At 40.9% G+C, this 23,913-nt stretch overlaps 3 protein-coding genes across 4 annotated transcripts; 1 reads left to right on the top strand and 2 right to left on the bottom strand.

Moving 5' to 3' along the window:
• Nucleotides 1–13: 13 nt before the first annotated feature.
• Nucleotides 14–2,142, bottom strand: faua (FAU ubiquitin like and ribosomal protein S30 fusion a). The gene is made up of 5 exons (XM_042390077.1): nt 2,034–2,142; nt 1,525–1,606; nt 1,272–1,416; nt 472–527; nt 14–243 (listed from the first exon to the last, which is right to left on the bottom strand). Exons 2-5 carry the CDS (start codon nt 1,597–1,599, stop codon nt 118–120), a joined length of 402 nt encoding a protein of 133 aa, XP_042246011.1. The 5' UTR covers nt 1,600–1,606; nt 2,034–2,142; the 3' UTR covers nt 14–117.
• Nucleotides 2,143–2,654: 512 nt separating this feature from the next.
• Nucleotides 2,655–9,754, bottom strand: prpf39 (PRP39 pre-mRNA processing factor 39 homolog (yeast)). Of its 2 annotated transcripts, none has more exons than XM_042390072.1 (15): nt 9,607–9,754; nt 8,063–8,494; nt 7,630–7,832; nt 7,360–7,485; nt 7,043–7,161; nt 6,693–6,860; nt 6,375–6,555; nt 5,839–5,946; nt 5,575–5,739; nt 4,994–5,120; nt 4,529–4,797; nt 4,114–4,298; nt 3,921–4,004; nt 3,510–3,624; nt 2,655–3,332 (listed from the first exon to the last, which is right to left on the bottom strand). In XM_042390072.1, the coding sequence occupies exons 1-15, from the start codon at nt 9,617–9,619 to the stop codon at nt 3,243–3,245; spliced, it is 2,385 nt and encodes a 794-aa protein (XP_042246006.1). In that variant the 5' UTR covers nt 9,620–9,754; the 3' UTR covers nt 2,655–3,242. The 2 variants fall into 2 exon arrangements, with proteins under 2 accessions (XP_042246006.1, XP_042246007.1); XM_042390073.1 differs by having other exon boundaries at nt 3,930–4,004.
• Nucleotides 8,767–16,286, top strand: arf6a (ADP-ribosylation factor 6a). Its single transcript, XM_042390076.1, has 3 exons — nt 8,767–9,148; nt 13,264–13,517; nt 13,649–16,286. The coding sequence occupies exon 3, from the start codon at nt 14,428–14,430 to the stop codon at nt 14,953–14,955; it is 528 nt and encodes a 175-aa protein (XP_042246010.1). The 5' UTR covers nt 8,767–9,148; nt 13,264–13,517; nt 13,649–14,427; the 3' UTR covers nt 14,956–16,286.
• The last annotated feature ends 7,627 nt before the right edge of the window (nt 16,287–23,913 follow it).

The raw sequence follows: 23,913 nt of genomic DNA, 5'->3' as shown, positions 1-23,913 counted from the left end.
GATACACAACATATCTTTTGTCCAAGCCAAATCTTTATTCTGTACAGCAGTATAACATTTAACTTGGTAAAAACTAATGGCGGGTGATCATGTGTCTCCTCTCTGGCATTCAAGCACTTAGGAGTTGGCGTTGGGTCCCTTCTTCTTTCCGAAGGTGGGCACAACGTTCACGAAGCGCCTGTTGTACTGGATGCGACGCTTAGCACGGCCAGTCTTCTTCTTCTTCTTCTCCTGCTTGTCAACCTGGACGTCACAGGGAAAAGACATTTGTTAATTCTCACAGATCTTTATGTTCTATGTATTGTAACGCCATGCTCATCAAAACAGAAGAAAAAACATCTTTATACATATAAAAAGTCATTCTAGCTGCTGTATATTAGTTAAATCAAGATCACTAAATTACCTAAAAATGTACCAATGTTTTTATATTATATTGGAACACGACATTCAGGAAAAAACGTAAAATCTTACCTTGGGTGTCTGTCCCCTCACTTTTCCGGCACGGGCCAGAGAGCCGTGGACCTTACCTGGTGGACAGTAGGGAGAAAAAAGAAAGAAAAACATTTATTTCCTGGACAGACTAAAGCTCCTGAAATTATTCAGATGTTAATGAACCTGCTGTTAAAAACACTTTGTTGGGGCTATAGTTTTCAGAAACATCTTTTAGTTGTCTGTGTGTTCATCTTTGATGATGATGTCTGATTAAGCGTTTGAGATTAACAGGAAGCGCAGGTCAGTCCAGAGCCACTGGGCCCTGACTCCAAAGGTTCAGTCTCCGCTGGTTTTCAGCCTTGACCTAGGAATTACTAACAGACCTCTGCTGGAGGATCTCTGGCTGCATTCAGGCTCGTAAGGGGTTAGTATGTCGGTGATATGATCAGGGGTCACCCCCATACGTGCTTTAAAAGTAATCATTAAAATTTTAAAATCAATTTTAAAAACGTCCAGGTAACCAATGCAGGGATGCTAAAATAGGTGTTACGTGGACTCTTATTGGATTTTATGAGTTATCGTGCTGCAGAATTTTGAACTTGAAGTTTGGACAGGATGTATTGACAGACAAGAATACAGCAAATGATAGTAGTCCAAGCAGGATGTAATGAAAGCATGAATGACAGTTTCCAGATTCTTAGCTGATAAAAAAAAGATCTAATTTTTTAGATATTCCGGAGGTCCAGAAAGCACGATTGAATCACCAACTTCACCTGTTGGTCAAAGTTGAAGTTTGTTGTCAGTGCAGAGTTGTTATCAAGTTTGGTGAATATACTGACCTCCGAGCAGCCTGCCAGCTACCTCCAAGGTGCAGTGCTCTGAGACACCACAGGATGCCAGAGAGGCTTCATTCTCCAGTGGGCACCCGGCAAGCAACAGCACCTGATCCTCGACCAGGAGACCCTCCAGAGTCTGGACATGAGCCTGAGGGACACCAAAGAATAAGCATTTTTCATGGTCCCCTTATAACCAGGTGACTACTTTCTGTTCAAGAAGGTCTGGTGCAATCTCAGCTACATGTTAACATTTTACCTTAATGTCTGCGACAGTCTCCTGTCCAGTCACCTCAAGGGTGTGAGTGTTCTGGGCACGCAAGAAAAGCTGCATGATGATGCTGGAAGAAAAACAAGATTGCTCAAAGTCCATTATCAATATAACTATTGCGGAAATCAGTTTATGGCTTGAGTTTTTTATGACAGCAGATACGGTATGTCTGAGATGGCAAAATCAGTTTTAACGTCAAAATACACCCCGTTATTGAACTGGCACAATTAAAATGTAAGAGAACCAGCGCAAAGCAGCGTGTCGGAGTTGGACCATACTCTCGGTATGCTCTCGGTAAGCTAGCGCTATGCTAGCTCAACTAGCCACATGGGGCACGCGTACCATTAAGTCGCGTAAAAACACATGAAATGTAACATAACTGTTGAAAATAAGGTACAACTCCTGACATGTGGTAATATATGTCTTTTAATTGAATAACAGTGTATGTTAGTGTCTTAAAAAATTAGGATTTTTCACTTAATTTGCCCAGGCCTTACCTCGTTTGATGCTAGTCGTTCAACGAAGAGCATAGAAAGGGCTGTTTAAGGGACGGTACTGCGCATGTGCCAGCTTTACGTAGACCAGTTCGGAAGCGGTAGTCACGCCCATCGCACTGGGGGCTGGTAATTGTAGTTCTCATGCTAAAATATAATACGTAACACATTAATACGTCTAGTGTGTTTCTATTTGTAGGTCATTATATTTGCTTTATAACAGCACAAAGATGAATTAACCTCAGACAGACACAATCATTATATTAAGAGGCTGCATTTAAGCAGTTTTAGGTTCATTTTGAGCATTTTAGTAGTTTCAAACTGGATTAATTCTTTCATACCTAATTTAGCAGTTAATAAATTAAGCTGGCACTACTTCACTATTCACACTAATCACTCAATACAGACAAACTACCATTTATTATTACACAAACTATTATCTTTGGATCATTTGCACTTGGTACTGAATGTTGGAACATCTGGGAGACTCCATGTGCTTGGAAATACGTACTTAATTGAAGGATTGATTGTGTGTGTGTGTGTAATGTCTCTTCAAAGCTCAAGTTATCAACAGCAACAGCCATTTATGAATCATAAGGAATGACAAAAATCAACAAGAGAAACTTCAGGATATCAATCTCTTTATTATGAAATCAAGTCAAAATAAAAAACGAGGAACTCTTCATTTTTCTTTATGGAAACATAACCATGAAATATTAAAAATCTTTCAATTTGAGAAGGAGAAACACATGACTCAGAGGTACATCAAAGAATGCCTCCTTTAAACTTTTAGCAATAAGAGACCAAACTAAGTCATCCAATCTAAAAATTAATAATCCTTTATCACACAGGGAAAAATAAATCTGCCTTCACAAACAACATGCATTAAAGAACCTAAAAAAGCAGCCAGTGTTGGAGATGACATTGTAGCAAATAATGTCTTTTTAAACAACATGACTGATCAATATGACTGCCACGGAGTGCCAAGTGTATTATATTCAAACCAACAGCTACAACATGTAATTAAACTAATTAGCACACTTTAAATCAGAGAACTTATCAATTAAATCCGCTCCTGTAGTTTTTAGATTGAAAACCTAAACACATTTGACCCTCCATGACACCATGTTAAACAGCCTTGCTAAGAGATGTAGGCAGATCATAAAGGATTCTTTCCGCTGAGTCTCCATCTTCATGTCAGTATTTTGTCCATCATGTAGGAGGAGGGGGATAGTAATGGTTATACTGGGCATACTGGTTGTACTGCCCCCAAGAGTTTTGTCCCCAACCGGCGTATTGTTGCTAAAAAGGTGGAGAACGTGAAAAAAAGTTGAGAAATGTATCACTGAACATCACTTATAGCAGCTTCTCACTAGGAAATACAAGCTGTAAATAGCAATCCGTACACACTTTTAAGAAGCATGAACTGGAATTGAGGGACACTTTCAGTGTCATCAACAGATCAGATATGAAACCCACCTGGTACCAGTTGTAGTTGTAGGCAGAGTTGTTCGCCTGCATGTCTGTCATTGCGTTTGCTGCACCAGAGGAAGCCTCATCCACACGCTGTCTTTTGGCGTCAGGTTCCTGAGAGCTGGAGACGTTGAAGAAGTTTCATATTAGTAAATGTAATTTAAGGTTGTGCACCTTAAATTACAGAGAGAGAAAATTAGTTACATCTTTAGATTTGTTGCCTAACATTTCTAACTTTTTTAGATTTTGCTAAGCTATTGTCCAACACCCAATACAGATGGGTGCACTGTGATACAATGAGTAACTACAGGACACTTTGGTCTAACTGCTACCTATCTCTTCCCTGATTGCCAAGTTATCTGAACAGCTTATGAAAATAATGTGTTGGTGTGACCCGAGCCCTGTTCCATTATCCACCTGTCATACCCGTTCTCCGCTTTCCTCTTGGTTGGCTCGCTTTCTTTCTGTAGTTTCTGGTGTTCCTCGTATGTAGCAACAAGCCTAAAAAGATGTAAAAGAATGAATATTACACAATATCAAATTTAACGAAAGGGTGCATTATGCTTTAGATTCACCCGTTACTCTCTCTTAATAGTAACAACAAACTTACACGTTGATGTCACTGCCAAAGTCCTCGAGGAACTCGACTTTGCGTTGGGAGAAGAGGAGGCGGGATTCAAGGGGCATCTGGCTCTTCAGGGCTCGGTCGAAACAAGCCAAGATCTCTGCCTCGTTCTGTGTCACATCTCCACTGTATTCCAGCTCAAGCAGGTTAAGATACAGTTTTGGACTCGTCTGTAAAGCCACAAAAATATTAGTGTAAGCATCTCACAACTCATGTAATACAACTGTAGTGAAAGGTGGGACAATTCTCTCACATTACACTCTGGATTTAAAAAACAAACAAACAGTATACAAACAGTTTAAAATGTTTTTGTTATTTATAAGACTCTGTTGAGTTTGTTAGACAAACCTTTCACATACACAGTACATCTCTTAGAGAGGTGAGATTAACCAGCTCTCACCTGGTCTTTTTCAATCGCATCCAGCAGCACCTTCCTGGCTTTGCTCAGACTTCTCTGCACCTTCATCAGCTGCCTGGCCAGCTTCACAGCATAGAATGATGTCTCAGTAGCATTCTTTGCAGACTCCATGGCCTCCCTCAACAGTGCCTCTGCTTCCTCTAAGTTACCATGGCGACGCTCCAGACTGACCCTCCGAAGGCGCACCATGGCCAAACTTGGGACTGCTGCCTCCAGGGACTTCAGGACTCCACGGGCCTCCTCAACGTTGCCTGGACGAAGAAAAGCAGAATACTGTGAGCATGGCGTTTGGTTTTTATAAGTCTGTATCACTATTTATACATGTAGTCACACACTAAGGGGTCATTATTTGATTACAATAAAGGGACATGCCCTCATGGCTCTCTGGTTAACTAGTCTGAGCTTTATTTTCATGCTGTTTTGAATGAGTATTTGAATGTCACTCACCCTGCTGCTCCTCAAAGGCTGCCCACAGCAGGTGGATGGCTGGTTTTTTGGGTAGATGGATGGTACAAGCCTTCTTGTAGACATGTCTCACACCGTCAGTGCTGTAGCCCTCTAGATATTTTGCATACTTCAGAGTGAAAAAGAGAGAGGAAGTTGGAAGAAATGCAGGAGAGGACAGAGAAAAGAACAGAGAAGAAAGAAAAGAACAGAGGAGAAAGAGAGAGGCAAAACAAACACGTTTAAACCTAAATTTTCAGTTGACAGAAACAGTGAATTTCTTCATTGACAAGATCGTTTTTAGAAATTTTCTGTGTAAACCCATCAGCACCTTCATGGAACCAATTAGATAAGTTTCTGTAAGGTAGTGGGAGACGAAGAAGATGCAACGTAGTAGTTGGCAAATGCTGCAGTCAAATCTTGTGTGGCAAGCTGGCCATCCCCTAATACAACAGATACAGTCACATATCAACGTTACACGCAAAGAGAGTGCAGGACGATTTACTGTGTCGATGTGATATCATCGTTGATGGGGAAGTGCAGGGAGGTAGCGGGAGTGAGAGAGAGGTTGAAGGTCACATTACCTTGGTCCAAAACTCTTCATAGAGAGCACAAGCGATGAGGCATCGTTCAAAAAGAACGACCACACGCTCCGGAGTCCCATTTTCAATCTCAAAGTCCAGGTACTCCTTCCAGTTGTTCAGCTGGGTCTTCTCTAAGGCTTTGACATGGAAGTATGGTCTCTTAATCTAAAAAGACATGAGTTCATGTTAGTTTGATGATGTTGAGGAATAACAATTCCAAACATATTACCTATAATCAACACTTGGGGAGAAAATGATGCATACCCCTTCCTCAAAGGCCCAACGCTTGCTGACTTCATGTTCGTTGTGGTTGAAGACTTCCTGCCGGACCTCGATTACCTTGTGGCGCATGTTCTCGATCTCCGTCACTCTCTACACAGGAACACACAAAAAAAATACACAGTCAGAGTTGTCATGTATGCTTTACTGTATCACATTCTCCACTTGATGTAAAAACTGCTAGTCCTGCAGCCAAGAATTTACATCACCATTAGCTTGCCAGAGACAAGAGGACTGTAGAGGGGGGAGGTATGTATGCACCCTGCATATCAGCCTCTGGGTGCAGGTGCTGGGGTCAATGGGCCTCAGTTGATCCTTTTAGTTTAAGGGCGAATCCCTGACTGGATGCCAACTTGAATCCCCCCTGGCATTCATTGGCTTGGCTGCTGACATAAAGACACCTCTTCAAACCTTAAATTTTTCTTTCCATTTCATCATGGAGAACAGGCAAGCGCCTACTAACCCCTGAACGCAATTAATTTGTATAATTCTTCCCTGCAGGATTGGCACTGGATTTGTACCTTAGCAGGGTCTGCAAGGTCCTCTGTACCAGGTGGAAGCTCCTCCTGAGCAACAGGTGTCTCCTCGTCTTCGCAGACCATGGCCACGGGGTTGGCTTTGGAGAGCTCGAGCCTCAGCTGTACAAACTCCTCTTCTGACAAGAAGTGTTTGGGGTTGTTGTTCTGCACGTGATCTTTGAACCTGCAAAGATAAAACATAAATTTCACCCTCCAATTACAGAGAACTTGTGCATAGAAGTATAGCTGAGGAAGTAACAATACAACACAACATTTAAAGATCACTGCAACCACAGTTTTTATCCTGTTCTTTCCCCTTACCTCTGGAAGTGCTGGGAATACAGTTGGGTTGGAATGCCCAAGATGCGATCATAGATGGCAGTGACGTTAGCCAGTTTCTCCTGCTCTGTCTCCCAGTTGATGAAGGACTCCCACAAACGGTCTGAGCGAAAGTCTGTGCCAGCCGCAAGCACTGCATGATCATAGGCACTAAAAGTACAATAAAAGACAGACAATGATTCTGTTTTTCATGACTGAAAATAGTAAAATTTTTGCCTTAACCGGGCAAAGGTAGGAAAAATGTTTAACTAAACATAGCAAAAAATTGCCACAATATTAATAGATAGTATCTGCTGAGAAGAGTCACATAACCGCATTAGTCTTTTACTCACGCTCGAATGCGTCCCTCTGTCTCTGGGTCACTTGGGTCTGAGTTCTCTTTGATGTAGGTCAGGTAGTGCAGCCACAGGTCAACACTGAGAGGGATGGCCTGCAAGCCTCTTCTGTACACCTTGGAAACAAGCATAAACAAGCCTGTCAGTAACCAATAGTAACCTACAAACTTGCTCCTTGCCACCCAGCCATAAGGCTGCAACTGGTGAGGCACTCTGCCACTAGCTGCTGCATGCAATCTCTAAAAAGGTCAGCCAACCAGAGAAAGAAAGCAACAAATGTGTGTCCAAAAAGATCAAAATGATTTTATATTTACCTCTTCTGCAACCTGTATGTTCCCATGCTTTTTCTCTATATCAGCATATTTCTTCCAGTAGCCATAGCAGTAGGGATACCGCAGGAAGAATATGTCAAAGGACTTTCTCACAGCTTCAAGAACATTCTGCAAGGAGGAAGTAACAAAATCAATGTTATAATTTCCCATTTAATATAACAATTGAGTTAGCCTCAACCTTGGCAATATAAGAATGTCCGAATAGAAATTTGACACCCCGTCTGTTCAGTTCTAGAAATATTCTTCTTTTACCTCTTGCTCCACATACTGCAGCAGGTAGACCCAACCATTGAAGTCTTCTGGGTTGTCCTCGCATCCTTTGAAGAGTTTCTCAAACTCGCTGGGGAGCTGTGGCTCTGCTGGCTCTGCAGGAACAGCTGGGTCTTGTGTTGTCTCTTTGGATGGTTCTTCCAGCTCCATGCCATCCTCTGCCGCTTGTGGTGTCTCAGTCCCATCTAGATAAGTTAACAAGGAGTCATCAAGACGCATTAAGAGGAAGAACACAAATATAACAGCAAACTGGGCTTTGCTTACTAATATTTACTTCAAAAAACATTACTGCTACTGGTCTGAAATTAGTTAAATTATCAATGTAAGGCCAATGGTGACACTATATTTATTGTAATATTGTCACTTTGTGTCTTTAAGAGGAAATATTTAGATTAACACCAACTATTTCATTTACCTTGAGTGCTATCCTGTGCTGCAGTCTCTGGTTCTGTAGTCATCTGCTGGCTGTCTTGCTGAGCCTCCGTAGACTCTGCTTTGTGTTCTGATGGCTGTTCTCCCTCTTCTGTGGGTTGTGGTGGAGGCTGCTCCTCTTGGAAGAGCTGAGCACTGGCAATCTGAAAATGTTCCACAGCCTTCTCCACAGATCCCAGCTCTGTGGAATTCATCTGCTGGTTTGGGTGATGTTGTTCCCCCGGAGCATCTTGGGATGCATCTGAGTCCTCAGGCAAGATGTTTGTGAGTGGCTCTGGAGCAACCTGGTCTAGAGACCAGTCAGCGGTTTGGCCTAGAACAGGAAGGTCAGGAAGGAAGCCATCCCCATTGCTCTCCATGGCAGGGGACTCAGTTTCCAGCATTCCAGTAATGGGATCGTCTGAAAGGTGAAGACCTGTTGAAAAGAAGGTTGGACTATCATTTCAAGTACTGCAGAAATATAGTAGGGATTATGGCACTCCTATTAGGCAGATAAGAAAAGATAATTAGCTACATTATTAATTACCATAAAGACTCATAGTGGCTAGTTTCTGAAAATACAATAAAAAGTCAAGATAGACTTTCAAAAATGTTTGATATAAAAGTGTACAGGTACTTCTCAATGAGCCAAAATGTACCACTTGGTACAAATTTAATATTGATAGGATACAATATTCAACAACCCTTAAGTGTGTACGTACAAGAATTTTCCAAAACTCGTTTGGCGACATCGTTTGTTTGGCAAGAGCCAACTGGTTTCACTAAATTACTTCCTCACTGAACAATTGTTATCAAAGTGGTACATTAATAATTTTTTCTCAACATGTATCATATTTTAGCTGCACAGGCTCATATTAACATGTAACGTTACAAACGGTAATCTAAAGTTAACCAGTGCACCAAAAAAGGTCACCCCGTTAGAAGCAGCAGCTGCAGCAACAGATACTTCCTTGTTTAAACGGATGCCAGCTTTAGCTTAAATCCTAACGTAAGCCACTAAAAATACTGCATCCATGTGATCGGGTTAGTTAAATAACATTATGCACGGCTGTTTCAATTACTTGCAATGGTAAGTTAACTACGTGTTCCCTCAAAAATTGATTTGTTTGCGGTTCGCGGCCATGTTTCACCCGGGACGTTGTTTGCACAGTCAAAGTTCAACCATAAGTTGGGCCTTGACTCGTGTCTAATTCCTGAGAAGTGTCGTGAAGTGACTAGAAGTTAACGTTTAGCTTCACGTTAGCTCTCGTTTAACGTCAAATCACGCGTTTCTACTTACCAAAGCTATGCCGATATGTTTTGATATTAAAAAAGTTTACTCAACCGTAACTGATTACCTTATATTGCCGTTGACCTTATGGTGACTAGAACAACTACAACGTGCTAAGTAACGCCATTTGCCTCAGTCTCCAGTTAATAGTCGGTGCCAACGGCTTCTCCACGTTAGCTAACCGGCTAACGTTGGTTGTTGAATTCGGCCACGTTGCAACAATTTCATGAATAAAGACAAGTTATTTGGGATCTTACCAGTATCTTCCATGAAACTGTGGACAACCTCGTGAACTTGTGAGCAGTTTTCTCAGTCACTTTATCTAACCTACGACGGTCAGGCGCGCTTCACCCACCATCCTTATCAACTTACAGGAAGAACCAAGGCTCAGTGTGCGCATGCTCAGCGCAGCGCCCGCAGTTACAACAGAAACCTTCGACAAAATTTTTTACACATTTCATCCAAAATGTAAAGTCGCTAGATTGTAGCTGCACTACTTTTTATTCACCCAAACTGCGATTAACTTTTGGGTACACTTCTAATCCTTAATGTGGACCACATCACAATTTGCACGTAGTTTTACTGTTTTCACTGTCAACTTTCTGGCCTGTAGACATAAATATGTATTTTTAACAGCTTTATTGGAACAAGACTACAAGTTCACAGCACCTTGTGTATACAGTTTGTGTCCACAATCTCAAACACGCCAGAGGGACTAGAGGTTAATACTATAGGTTAAATGTTAATGATAACGACAAACTTTTTTTTTTTTTTTTAAATTTAAACAAAATATACATATCTTGTAATGCTTAAAGTAGTTCAACGTTTTAACAGCTTTTTTGTTTGCACTTTCGTATACTGAAGAGATGTATTGTTTGATATAAGCAGTCAGCTCTGAAAAGTTTGTCTTTTTGCTTAATAATTTGGATTTATGAATATAAAATTTGGTTAAAATGATAAGCGAATTGATTATAAATAGAATATAGAACTGCGAGCAGATACTCCTGTCATATTCAGCCAATCCAAACAATACATTGTAAGTGAGCAAAGATGTGAGCAGCAATAAATCATGATAATTTACTCGACAGTTTATTTATATGCGGGCGCCTGTGGACATATGAGGACAGTTTATAGTCTGTATAGTATATTTAAAGCCGATGCACAGAACTGATTTACATGACAGTGTGTAGGATGCTCAAGGGGAAATGTGTAATCCAGTTTTGATAAGGTTCCTGAAAATATCCTAAACCATTTGAGTGGGCTTCCTCTTCTCAAATGTAATACTAGCATGTTTTAAAATGGTAATGATGCACTTCCTCAACTGCCAAAATAGACTAACATTCAAAAGGTAATTAACTTAATTATATTGCATGCTTAAAACACAATAATTGTAAAGTTTCAAATCTTTTGATGTATATTTTGCAGCCTACATTGTCAGGCCCTCTCTTATAGGCTTCTGAAATCACAATTTAATTATTAGTCATTAATTGCTCTCATTATATCCTACCCCTACATGACATAGCTCTTCAATAATAAACAGTGTAGCCTTTATTATGTTTTTAGTCCGTTTTAATGACCTGGTGTCAAATTTAGACTATAGTAGGGTGCGACCCCCCCACCCCCCAAAACCCCCGGTCCCGCCCTACTCACACACAAGCTCCACGTCACAGACTAATCATATTTGAATGAATGATACGACATGTCGGAAAGACCCGGCCGGTAGCCCCCCTTCCTGAGACCATTAGACATACTAAATCTTCAGATCTGTTTAAAATGTAAAGGTCTGTGTGCAATTGTTGTGGCAGATGCAACATTACAGGCAATTAAACACATACTGAGAGCTCAAATGGCGTCCACACAAGCTAATGGACCGGTCTGCAGTTCAGTTTTTTCACAGCGCGCATGCGAAATGGCGTATGGTGCCTTTGGGTGCAGTCGGAAATGTCAAAATTTGACAAGTGCCCACAGTGGTTTGTATGAAGCCTTGACTTAAGATGTTTACAGTTATGATAAATTAATATATTTTAAATATCTGTTATGCATTTGAACAATAATTTGAATTTGAATAATGAGTTAATAAAATAAAAAAGAGATCATTTAATTTACCAATTAATCATTCGATGTGTCTTTATTATCGTTCAAGTTCAAGTTCTTTATTGTTACATCTCATTACACAAGTATAAGAGAGTAGAAATCTTGGGTTTCAGCTCCTCAACAATGCAGTAAGGGAAAAAAGAAATATTAAAAAAATAGTTAAAGTAATAGTCTAAGACATATGTATGTAAGTGTATGTATGTAAAGTGCAGTGTGCATGTGTCCTACCTATAATATATGAATCAGTAGTTATATGTGTACGTTATATGTGTGTGTAAAAATATATGTGCTTATGTATGTGTGTGTGACATCAGGCAGGCTGCAAGCTGTTAGTGTCCGTTGTTCATAAGCCTGGTGGCCTGGTTGAAAAAGCTGTCCCAGAGCCTGCTGGTCCAGGCCTTGAGGCTGCTGTACCACTTGCCAGACTGTAGCAGCTGGGTTGGCTGTGGTCTTCAATAATCCTACTTAAATAGGGATCTGACCAGTTAGAGCTCCTGTCACTGCTCTGTGGTTTGGATCTCATTAAACTTGTAGGTGAATGTTGAACATCTTTAAAGTGCAACTTGATAGCAGCTGAAAATCTTGTTTATGCTGAGCTACAGCGATTTTTATCTTTCGGCTCGCTGTGGTGATGTAGAAGGGTACACCAAAGTGTGTCAGTACACCCTGACATCGCTGTTAGGTGTGGTCAGAGGTGTAACAGACTTGAAACTTTGAACTAGAAGAGGCAGTGAAATGCTGATTCAACTTGGTGGTAAAGGCCCTGAAAACTTGACTTCAAATCTGGATTATTTCTCTATGACACTGAATATCCCTGATCATGTAGTCAGTAACAAAGTTTTAAAAAACATCTACTGTATTTATTTATTTACAAAGAGTTTAATACTCAAAAACTACTTCAGCAGTTCTGTATGGGTGTGGTTTTATCAGATTCAGTTGACAGTAACCAAACAATGTGTCAAACTTGGGTCATAGAAGTATGTGATACAATTTTCTAACAAAGTCCTGCCCACTTTAAACCGATAATAAGAGCACAGAGACAAAGAAAAACAGAAATCTCAAATGTGAAATAACCAAAACTTTTACCAGTCACAGTAAGAAGCTGATTGAGAAAATACATTTTCAGATCCTTTAAGATTCCTTTTAAATGTATTATTTGGTTGGATACTTTTTATTATCGGTTATGAAAGAGGGGCCCCTAGGGGCTTAAAATAAAGGGCTGGGAGGCCTCTGACTTCTTATAATGGCCTCTGTGTGTGTGTGTCTGTGTGTGTGTGTGTGTGTGTGTGTGTGTGTGTGTGTGTGTGAGAGAGAGAGAGAGAGAGAGAGAGAGAGAGAGAGATGAACAACCACACTACTATATAATTCAATGTCAATGGGTGGACACACTTTTAAATAGGAATCAATATTACCAATTCATGATTTAAAAAATTTGTAAGTTGTAGGACAGAATTATTATCACCAATAATATGTATTAGAATTGGCAAATGAAAGATTTTATACTTTGAGTTTTTTACACATACATCCTTTTTATGCAACACTAATATGTTTATAACTGTTCTTTTTCAGTTATCAGTTGATGCACTGTAACACTCTTAATGTCAAAATATATGAATGAAAACAAAGTAGTTGTGTAGACATCCACAAGATAAGTGCTGGTTACAAAAAACAACTCCTTTTCTCTATTTGTTAGCGACTTTATGACCAACTACAGGTCATTAGGCACAAAAAAACATTGTAACTAGTGGAAACGTCAAAATATATTCAGGTGGCACACCCCAGTTTCCATGCTTACGCCTTTATGATTTTTGTGTCGTCAGATGTCGGAGCTTTTGCGGAGCATTTGAATGCAGCACCAGTGTGTGTGAGCAGTGTAGAGGAAGTGGCGGCTGATCTGGGTCCGCACCTTTTCCGGTAACACAGCAGCACCGTCCGCCACCGCTGTGACTGAACGGCTGGAGAGAGAGAGAGAGAGAGAGAGAGAGAGAGAGAGAGAGGGAGGAAGAGAGACAGAGAGCGGCAAGAGCGGGGAGAAACGGCCCGGGGACTGGAGGATGATTGCCGCAGACGTAAGGTATTTTCACCGCTGTCTATGTTACTTGCTCTTGTTCAGCTTTTCTACCCGCATAGAGAATATTTTTTCGGATCCAAAGTTGTCCTCTGTACTAACACCCCTCCCTTCTCCGGACCGCTCTTGTGTCACAGGGGGAAGAGAAGAAAGTCGGATGAATCAATGACCTTTTGAGCGCTCTTCCTCTGGATGTCCCGGTGCAGAAACGGACCGGAGATTATAGCTGCATTTGGGTGTGTGTGCGGTTTTTTTTTTTTAAATAAGAAAAACACTCTGCTTTGAAATCCATCGACAGGAATTGGCTAAGGGCAAGTGTGGACAGCCGGCAGCCAAGGAGGAAGTGGGAACCCCGGGCTTGGACAGGGCCTGATTTATGTAGAAGGCTTTTGTAAAAAAAAAAAAAAAAAAAAAAAGAAAAAGGAAGAAAAAAAGAAACTACTCTCTATCATATCCAGTTTAACTGAGATATCAACGGGATTTTGGACGAGAAAACAGACTTGAAATGTGGATTCTGAAGCAAGTCTGTGCTCAACGGCTAGTTTGAAACAAGGGGATGTAATTTTTTCTTCTTACATCGGAGGGCAGTGGATCATGAAAATATATCCCCACCCAATTCTACCAGGGCTACACACACACACTGCTCCCTTTGAATTGCTCAAAGTCGCCGGCTCAGGTCACATCATCATTGTCATTACTTCCAACTAAATTGTCCGCTATCCAACTGTACAAACTTGAGAGTCACTGCCTTTTTTGAATATTGACACTTGTGTCAGCCCACCGCTGTCATCACGTGGAGGGCTCCCCAGCACACATTACTGTAAGTTGCCCTGAAAACAAACTTTTTTCTCTCTCTCTTTCTCATTAGAGAAGCTTTAATTTCCCTCTATTGAAGTATTTATGCACAGCAAACAAGATGGGGAAAATGCTGTCAAAGATCTTTGGCAACAAGGAGATGAGAATATTGATGCTTGGACTTGATGCTGCTGGTAAAACTACCATCCTGTACAAGCTGAAGCTCGGACAGTCGGTCACCACCATCCCCACAGTTGGATTCAACGTGGAGACCGTCACCTATAAGAATGTGAAGTTCAACGTGTGGGACGTGGGGGGGCAGGACAAGATCAGGCCCCTTTGGAGACATTACTACACAGGCACCCAGGGTCTGATTTTCGTGGTGGACTGCGCCGACAGGGACAGGATCGATGAGGCGAGGCAGGAGCTCCACCGGATCATCAACGACCGGGAGATGAGGGACGCCATCATCCTGATCTTCGCCAACAAACAGGACCTCCCAGATGCCATGAAGCCCCACGAGATCCAGGAGAAGCTAGGCCTGACCCGGATCAGGGATAGGAATTGGTACGTTCAGCCCTCGTGTGCGACAACAGGGGATGGACTATACGAGGGCCTGACCTGGCTTACCTCAAATTACAAATCTTAATGTTTCTCCCCTCACCAGCCTGGACACTTGGAGGCTACAGGCGCAGAAAAGTAGCTGAGAATGAAAACACAAGGATAAAAAAAATGCAATCTGAAGCAATTAATAACACAACCTCTCTGCTCAGTATATGTATCAAAGAGAGTAGCAATTATATTTTTGTTTTGTTTCTTTTTTTCATAATGATGACTTCACTATATTTCATTTAGACAAAAGACTATTGTTTTTTGGCTGGTTTTCCTTTAATTTTTTGCGTAGTTCGCTTTGGTTCTGTAGTATTTCACTCACATTCTGTATAATCAGTACTGATTAAATATACAATAAGCGTTCTTTGAGCTCTTGCTGCAAATTCTATTATGTTTCCTCCTTTTTGTATAATTTCTTTTAGGGGACTTTGGGACATTTTATTGTTTTTGCAAACTGCCCCCCTGCTTTAGCTCTCATTCAGTATTTTCACGACCCAGCTACGTATCCAAAGGATGGGATCAGCCCAGTCCCCCCCCCCTCCCCTTTTTTTGAGGACGTAACCTGTTCACATGGATTCCTAGAAACCATCGCCTGCATCAGCATATCACCTTCATGGCTCAAACTGCCTATAATTTGTAAGAATGTGTATTTCGGATATGTTAGGACCTCAAAAAAAAAAGAAAAAGAAAAAAAAAAGAAACTGTTTTCATAATTGATTGTACAATTACTGGGATGATTGAGGAAATGTGTTCGTACTTATTTCCTGTGCAGTGATTACATCCATAATGTCTACTGTGGTGGTTTGTTTGGAAAAACACTATGTGGACGCTGGATATTCACACACTGTGATATGGATATATATTTTTGTTGTTTCAGGGTCTGAATCTGTTACCACCAGTCTTACTATTATTGCCTCTTTTGTTTTGTTTTTTTTTCTCCCAGAGCTTCCATTACTGTTGAGTATTTTGTAGTTTCAGCTGCCTTAGAAGGGGCCCGGCTTTTACAGGTGCCCCCAAAATCAAGACAGTTACTACGGCAGAAGGTATTCTCAACCGCTGAGTTTGCACTTTTGGATGGGGAGGGATTACCAGTTAGCTGGCTGTGCACATTTGATTTTCTGTGACTGACTTTTGGACCCCAACAAGTGTTTACGGAATTCCCAACCCCCTGCCACCTCCATGTAGGTGCTTCAGTGACTGCGACCCTCTTCTTCTTCTTCTTTTTATCATTCTGCCTGTACACACCTAAGGTCTTACAGACCAAAACCAACTTTCTGTTAATAGATCATAGATACTGCTCTGTTTTATTTTTGTTCCATTTTTTTTTTTTTGCTATGCTGATTGAAATAATAAAAAGATATATCCAGATCAGTACGGAAGTGACGCCTTTTCAATGAGCAGCTGCAACCGTTATGTGTGGAGAGGAGCAAAAGTAATATTTCACTTCTGAAAAAGTTGAGCTGATGAAAGAGGAAGTGAGAGTTTGGGGCGTTATAATGGTTGAAAGAAGGACTAGTTAGCAAGCGCCAGTCTGTTTCCTTTCTCTGCTTTGCGTGTGTGAGTCACTGGCTGTGAATAAATGATGAGATATCTGGTTTCAAAGAAGTGATTGTCAGGTAAACCTTGCTTTGCTGACGCTCTTGAAGTATCACTTTGTCCATCAGGGCGCTGATTCTGCACATGCCTTTTGACATTTTCAAACAAAGCCAGATAATGAAGGTGGTGATGTGGAAACCACGACATTTTAGGGACATACAGGACTCAAATACACAGCAGTATCAACACTTTCATAAACAGGAAATGACACATATCTTACGATACAAGATTTATATTGTCATCTCTTTCAGTGTCATGATAAAAATCTGACACTCTGGTGAGATTTTGTTCATAAAGCAGAGCAACTTTGGGTTACTGAGAACTTGCTTGGCTGAGGATGAGAGCAGTGTCTTACTTCATGCTTGTGTAACTACTGAGGTTAGGGTGACAGCCTCACGAAAAGGTCTCTCTGCCAGTCTGGCATTTTGCCCTGGGTATGCGAGTTTGCCCTAAGGCGCAGAACTGAGATCAGGCCACCATTTCAGAGCCATTCATTTTTTATTCTGTTCTCCTGCTTTATATCATGGCTCATACATTTCCAAACCATAAGAAGGGAAGAGAGCTGTGTGTCTAAGGTCATAAGAGGCGGGTGTGAATTGAAGGGAGTGACATCAGCGTGTGAAGTCAGGAAACATTTGAAGAAGATAATAGTTGTCATGGAAATTGGTGGTTTGAAGGGTGAGTCACCTGTTGGTGGGCAAAAACAGTAAGAATAAGTGACTTAAACATAAACACAGGCAGGTAAAATACTTCTGTCATATGGAAATCTTATTTAAATGCAGGTTTTTGGTTGAACTATTGCTGAACTTAAGCAGTTTAAACAACTGCAGTTTAAATATATTTTCTGTTTTTTAGGGGTGACAGTTATTATCTAATTTCCTGAAAAGCTTATATTTGGGGATTTTTTCCCTAATATGTCACTACAGCAATGTTCAGGAGAGTCAGAGGCCTAGAATTCCTGTGCAGGAATGCTTGCTCTCTATCTCTCTGCATTTGGAAAGGCTCTGTTTGCTCATGCAGTGTTTGCTCTGTGCCTGTTGATTTGAAGTTTGACCTGTTGCTGTGCTGAAAGCAGGACCATGCATGTGACGCGTCCAGCATTGAAGGACAGGCAGTTAAACCGAGATAGACAGACAAATGCCGCAGCCCATTATCTCTCCTGAAACTGCTGTCACTTTCCTGCTGTATATTTTTGTGGGGAATTGGAAACCTCAGTTACAGGAATTTCCTGCATTTTCAGAGAGGGCTATTGTAATGAAACCGCTTTATTTGAACAGTCGAGGGCAGTGCCTCGGCAGTGTCAAGTATGATCTTGTTTGCTTATGATTTTTCCACCCATGACTCTCAATTGTGGATGTGGAAATTCCAAAATGAAGTCTCTCTCTTTTTTCTCAGGATGAATCCAGGAGAGGAAATGTGGACAGAGAGAGAGAGAAAACAGTTTGAAACAGCTCCTGATGTTACATCAGCAAGGAGCAAGTGAATTATGCTGCACATGTCAGAGGCCTTTTGTACAGCTGTCACTGCACTCAGCAGCAGATGCACTGCACACATTGGCTGGTGTCAAATGCTGTCAGGTTCACCTGTGGTCCTCTGTTAAAGGACACATTGTAAGACTTATTTAACCAGCTATAACTGTTAAATTTAACACTTTTTTTTGTCAGGAAGTAGCTGTCACAGTGCGTCGCTGCGGACAGACAACTTTCATACACTCATGATGTGAAGTGGTGGTTATGCTCGTCAAAACCTACACACGCACATACAATAAGACATTTCTTTCAGTTTCCTAGGAGTCTTTTTCCTTTAAAGACACAGTCACATCAGTACCTCAGATGTGATTCACTTGAAATGTGCTTCCTGCCAGCATTCTCCTAGCGAAAGCTGCTACGGAAGCACGAGTGAGCTGGATTTGAATGAAAGCCTGAGCAGACCTGCTTTCGCGTTCAGGTTCAGCCCTGAGCGCTGCCATTGTGTGTCGCTAGGGTGGGGGTGGACCGGACTATTGTGCGCCTTTTGAAGGGGTTGGTTTCAAACAATACTTATAAATGGCGCTTATTGGCAGTTCCTGTGTTACTTGTTTACTCAGGCGTTCCTCTTTGATTTTAATCTCACTTGGGTTCTTCATTCAGCGGACCAGGAAACCATCAAATAGAGACAATGTGCATTTCAACATGAAGCAGTCTGCTGCTGATGATCTCATAGTCATAAAATGTGACAAGAATACCATGAGCATGTGCTTTCGAGGAAATATCCACCTGTTTTACCCGGTCCTGAACAGAGCTGTCAGTGATGTGTGTCATGCCAGCACACATGTTATGTCTACTTGCTGAATGCAGTTACACGCATGGAATGTGTTTTAAGACACACAAACACCTATGTAGTGATATCTGAAGTAGACACACTTTCCACACTCACACCTCGGGAGCAGGCTGTCTATATCTGCCTACAGTTGTTTCCATAGAACTGGTGAGTTAAGAGATGGTATGCTCACTTTAGTTAAAGAGTCAGAGGCCGAGTGAAGCGCTCGGTGAAAGTCTCGCCCTTCAAGTTTCTTCCCGTCATGTTTGTACAAATGTGTTTAAATGTTAGTTTGATTGCCTGGTGTAATAGATACTGTACGCACAGCACCTGTGGAATGTAAAGTAACTGGAACGAGAAGTTTTGACAACATTTACAAAACATAATTATGTGGACCACCTACGATGAAGCGGGAGGTTAAACACAGTTTTCCTTTACAGTAATGACTGCTGTGTGCACTTGTATCTCCCTTTAAATTTACTTTTTAATTTAACAAGATTAAACGAGATTAATTAGAGAACTGAAGTCTTTAAAAAGCCCTGTCAGTAACTGTTGGCTGTTCTGTTTTGGGTTATACTGTAAGATTGCGCCCATGACATATGAAAAGCAACAATTAAATAGTTCATTAGAAATCTTCTATACATAAACAAGCTGCTGTTCATCACTTGAGAAATATATTTTCAGCGTATGGAAGCTCATATAATCTACTTTACAGCCATTTGTTTAGCCGTCACAACCCTCTTACTGCCTCCGTCTCCAATATCTCTGGAGTATTACTAACCCAGGACAGTGCGTCCTCCAGTTGCCATGAGCAACAGGACTGAAAAACTGTGTGCTCCTCCAACACATAATCCTTATCAAACCAATGATTTAGTTAATCTTAATAAGATTCACCCTTGCTTTTGTTTTCCTTGTAGTAGGATCTTGCTCAAAACCACAGATTCTGATTGAATGATTATCAGCCCCTTTCATCAAAAGTATTTCCTGTCTAACAACATCCACTATTGACACGCACAAAGGGACTTTAGGACTAGCTGGACGGGCCGGAGCTGCTGCTCAGACAGTCTTAGTGTCTTGGTTGTCATGGGGCCGGTTTAAACAGTGTCATAAAAGCAGCATGCCGAGTGACATTCAGCTTGCAGGCAGTTGTAAGCTCTTCAGAATCTGTCCCACATTGCATTTCCCTCAGCCTTGGACAATGTGCTAATAATTATAGAGAGCCCTGAGGCCTGTGTTTGCATTTGGCGGAGAGGTTGTGCAGTGGGAGGGATGTGTGCCGCCACGACCCTGTGCAGCAGCAGTGATTCGGGCTCCCAGATGTAATTAACGGAGGCTGTGCATTGCAATTCTTGCCTTTTACCAGCCTTAATAATAAAAAAAAAACAGAATCTTTATTGTATGAAATATGTAAACAAGGGCAGGTGGAGAGCTTGCATAAACCTGTGAAAAGCAGAGTGAAATAAACTGATACATGCAGATTTTCACTTTGCTTGTGGACGAGGTTTTGCTCACAATGTATTTAATCTGCACTTTATTTCACTGTAAACAACAACAAAAAAAGAAACAGGATGTAAAGACTAAGTAGAATCTCTATATTATATTATAATTTTAGTGCAAATTATGACTTTTAGCCTAAAAACTAACTGAAAGAAATAACAGGAAGTTGCATGATTTACTATTTTACAGAGAGACTTTTCCTCTATAGATAAAGACCTGAAGTGACGGGTGAGCGCAGAGTTGTGCTTTCGTTCATGACAGGAAGTGACATATGCTGCAACCTTCCTGTGTGACACATGGCACACTACAGCAACAGATGGACACATTGAGAAAAAAATAAGATTAACAGGATAGTAGAGATACGTGTTATAGACTGCCTAGGCTATCATGTCATGTCTAAAGTGAAGAAGTAGTGGTGAAGTATTGTTATTATGAAGTAAATTATGTGTGTGTTAAACAGCATTGTAATTACAATGACTGACTTTCTGCTGTGAAACTGAGAAATAGTGCAGTCACGAGTTTCCTGGTTTTGAATCTTGCCCTGGTTTTGATCATTTTCTGGGTATGGCGTTTTACATAGAACATAAGAAACCTGGTTATTCATATACATGTTTACGTGATTCTAACAGTATCCAGGTTTCTGATCATCTGTGTCCAGTTGTGTCTTGATTCCTCAACATCTAAGCCACTATGTTTTGTACCAACAGAACGTCCAGAAACCTGGATAAGATGTTTACATGCCACAGTATCCTGGTTTCTATCAGATTACTACAGGTAGCGTATCCAAGTTTCTGAAAACCAGGATAAGAGCTTATCCAGATTTCAGAAATCCTGATAAGGTGTTTACATGCGCAAACTATTACCAGGATACTCCAAAAACCTGATCATAACCAGGACAGCGGTGCATATGTAAACACACTCATTTATCTAATTAATTCTCAGTTAATTCCCCTCTGCCATTTTATTTTCAGTGACAGGAAAAAAAAAATCAACAAGTGTCACTATGTTTCAACACATAATAAAACTTGTTGGACTCAGGTTAAAGGCTGTCAACCGCATGTTGTGTAATTATTAATAGGTCTGCTGTGGAATATTGTTGGACTGAGCAGGGAGCCAATTACTCTAAATGTCGCTCTCTCTCGCTCTCTCTGGTGCCTGTTGGCAACCATCTACTCACACATTAAAACACCAAAATAGAATCACCAATACAACTTTTATCCCTAAATAACACACAACACAGAGTCCAAAAATAACTCGCCACACACACCGCCTTCCCACTGACTCTTATTAATGACCCGTCTGAAGAGCCATCTGCTTTCGTGTAAAGCAGTCTGCGTAGCTCACACTAGCAGCTGCGTGTGGAAGTCTAGTGCTTGGGTCTTGTACATGTATGGCAGGGTGCTTCACGGAGCTCAATGATTTGTGAGAGGACGTCTCAGCTCACCAGTCAGTGTTTAAGCTGAGCTGCAGTTGTCCTACTAAAAAGGCCTCCTGGTATAGTGTAGTTTCATTACCCACACTGGGGCAGTGTTTCCTGTTTTTCTCAAGATAACAGTTTACAAAAATGTGTCACAGTACTTTTTAAATGATGTTACAGACTTAATGTGTTTCCCCTTGCACATAATGCACCTGTTCTTTGCAGTGACATAATTGAGGACTTTTTTCAAACTAAAATAATGGAATACACACAGTATATTGCCCAACTTTGTGATGACAAAGAGAAGGGAAGCAGGTTTGGTACTTTCTTGACTGTGATTTGGCTCAGAATTTTTTTTTTTCTATGATGTCCTCAAATTACTTCCCTATCTCCTGCTTTTCACATGATCTCACATCATCTTTCTCGTCTTGCTCAATAATGCGCAGAATTTACGAAACCATTCACCATGACGTGCAATCAAACTGCCCTAGAATCAGCACATATTTCACAACTAGCTGCACATGTGTATGACAGTCTGTTAAAGCGATTACGAACAATATATAGCTACGAGCATTTGTCACAGTTAATAACGCCATTAATTTTCTGTGTTTTGCAACAAACCTGCTTGTGTATGCAATTAGTCTTCCCTGTAGGGAGCCAAAATCACTAGCAGAGCCTGTTGTGTGAGAGTGCCTATAGAGAATGGGGAATATGCTGAGCTATCTGCAGTATCATGTCTGCTCTGTGAGGAGGAGTCTGCCTCCGCATGTGTGTATTGGTGCAACACAGGTGCAGTAGGACAGTCTTCTTGTCACCTGCGCATGCATACACACATATACCTGCACCAGATTGTATTGTGATTTTATTCTCTGTATTAGTGTTTTAATAACTATAATATTGCTCTATTTTTATGGTTTTTATTCAAAATCTCTGCATCTCTGGCCTATCTAAGCTTTAACTACAAAGAGGGGAGATGGGGTTGCTAAATAACAGAAATACCTGTTCTTTGTTTGCTCTGGTAGCCACGGCAACATTGACAAAGACTCAGCAGCAGACGGCCGTAGCACATCTAAGTGGTAAATTGACTGTCTTGACTCCCATCCCTTACTTGCCGTTCTCAGACCAGATATCTATTTCCATCTTTTAAATTGGCATCAACTAAATCCAGATTGAGGAAGTCAGCCCGGAGGCATCTTTACGTCACTGATAGAAATCATGGAAACAATCCAGAAGCAATCCCGAAGTCACATTCATCATGGATTCTGTCTGTTCTGCAAGTCAGCTGAGACCGCAGAACGTCATTATGGTATACAGTATGTGAAAATGGGCTCCTAAACCAAAATACCACAGGATTAGCGATATCATGCAAATATGTAGTGCGTGTTTAAAAGAAGAGAGTTCTTATCTATTTATCTTGTCTGTTTTAAATAATATGATTTATCCTTGTGTCTCTTTAGTTTAATTACATACTTATACACAATATTTATTGTCTGTTAATACATAGGTCATATTTGTATATATTCCACATGAACATGCACTTCTAAATTATCAGTGGCCACCCCTTCTGCTATGCTTTGCTTGACTTGAGATACACGCTGCCAAATGCTGCATAATGATAGCAGAAGTAATGCATTCCACATGTTCACTATTAGGCATACAATCTGATTCGTGATTTGCTCACCAAATATGGTTTCTAGATAACTTGTATGATGCAAAAGGGTTGTTTCGCTACCACACACTGTGGTAAAGACTACAAATTCCTCCCCAATTTGGCTGATTAGATCCTTTACAGTGATGTTGGTGACATAAATTTTAAAGCAAGCTGCCATAAAAGGAGATTTCATATTGTTGTATAATGCAGACTCACTTAGCTGAAGTGCTGTGCGGCATTTGTATCTCAAATAGGTATGTATACTTTGTGAATGGTGGATACAAACACTAAATTCTTGGCAGTAAATTCAGTCACTCAGCAGCGGCCACGTGCTGCAGTAGCAACAGCTAAACGTGCAAGCCAGCCGAGACTTCACACTGCGATGAACTTGTGAGAAATTTCTTGGGCTCATGAGACCATCAGAAGATCAAGCGGTTGTCAATCAAAACTTTTTTCATTACACTAGTTGGATAGCGCTAACTGGAAAAAGGATCTAAATGGCAGAACTGGTGATATCATGGAAAGACACTGTAAAT

The sequence above is a fragment of the Thunnus maccoyii genome, chromosome 17 (assembly GCF_910596095.1).
Source record: "Thunnus maccoyii chromosome 17, fThuMac1.1, whole genome shotgun sequence".
In the NCBI taxonomy this organism is placed as follows: domain Eukaryota; kingdom Metazoa; phylum Chordata; class Actinopteri; order Scombriformes; family Scombridae; genus Thunnus; species Thunnus maccoyii.
This window is presented reverse-complemented; position numbering and strand designations above follow the sequence as displayed.

Excerpts from the sequence above, each read along its gene's own strand:
- faua (XM_042390077.1), bottom strand. The coding sequence starts at position 1,599 with ATGCAGCTTTTCTTGCGTGCCCAGAACACTCACACCCTTGAGGTGACT. Across the intron at positions 1,417-1,524 it reads AGACTGTCGCAGACATTAAG|GCTCATGTCCAGACTCTGGA; the intron begins GTAAAATGTTAA and ends GGTGTCCCTCAG. Across the intron at positions 244-471 it reads TGAGGGGACAGACACCCAAG|GTTGACAAGCAGGAGAAGAA; the intron begins GTAAGATTTTAC and ends TGTGACGTCCAG.
- arf6a (XM_042390076.1), top strand. The coding sequence starts at position 14,428 with ATGGGGAAAATGCTGTCAAAGATCTTTGGCAACAAGGAGATGAGAATA.
- prpf39 (XM_042390072.1), bottom strand. Across the intron at positions 5,740-5,838 it reads GTTGGGCCTTTGAGGAAGGG|ATTAAGAGACCATACTTCCA; the intron begins GTATGCATCATT and ends ATGTCTTTTTAG. Across the intron at positions 4,005-4,113 it reads TTTGGCAGTGACATCAACGT|GCTTGTTGCTACATACGAGG; the intron begins GTAAGTTTGTTG and ends ACATCTTTTTAG.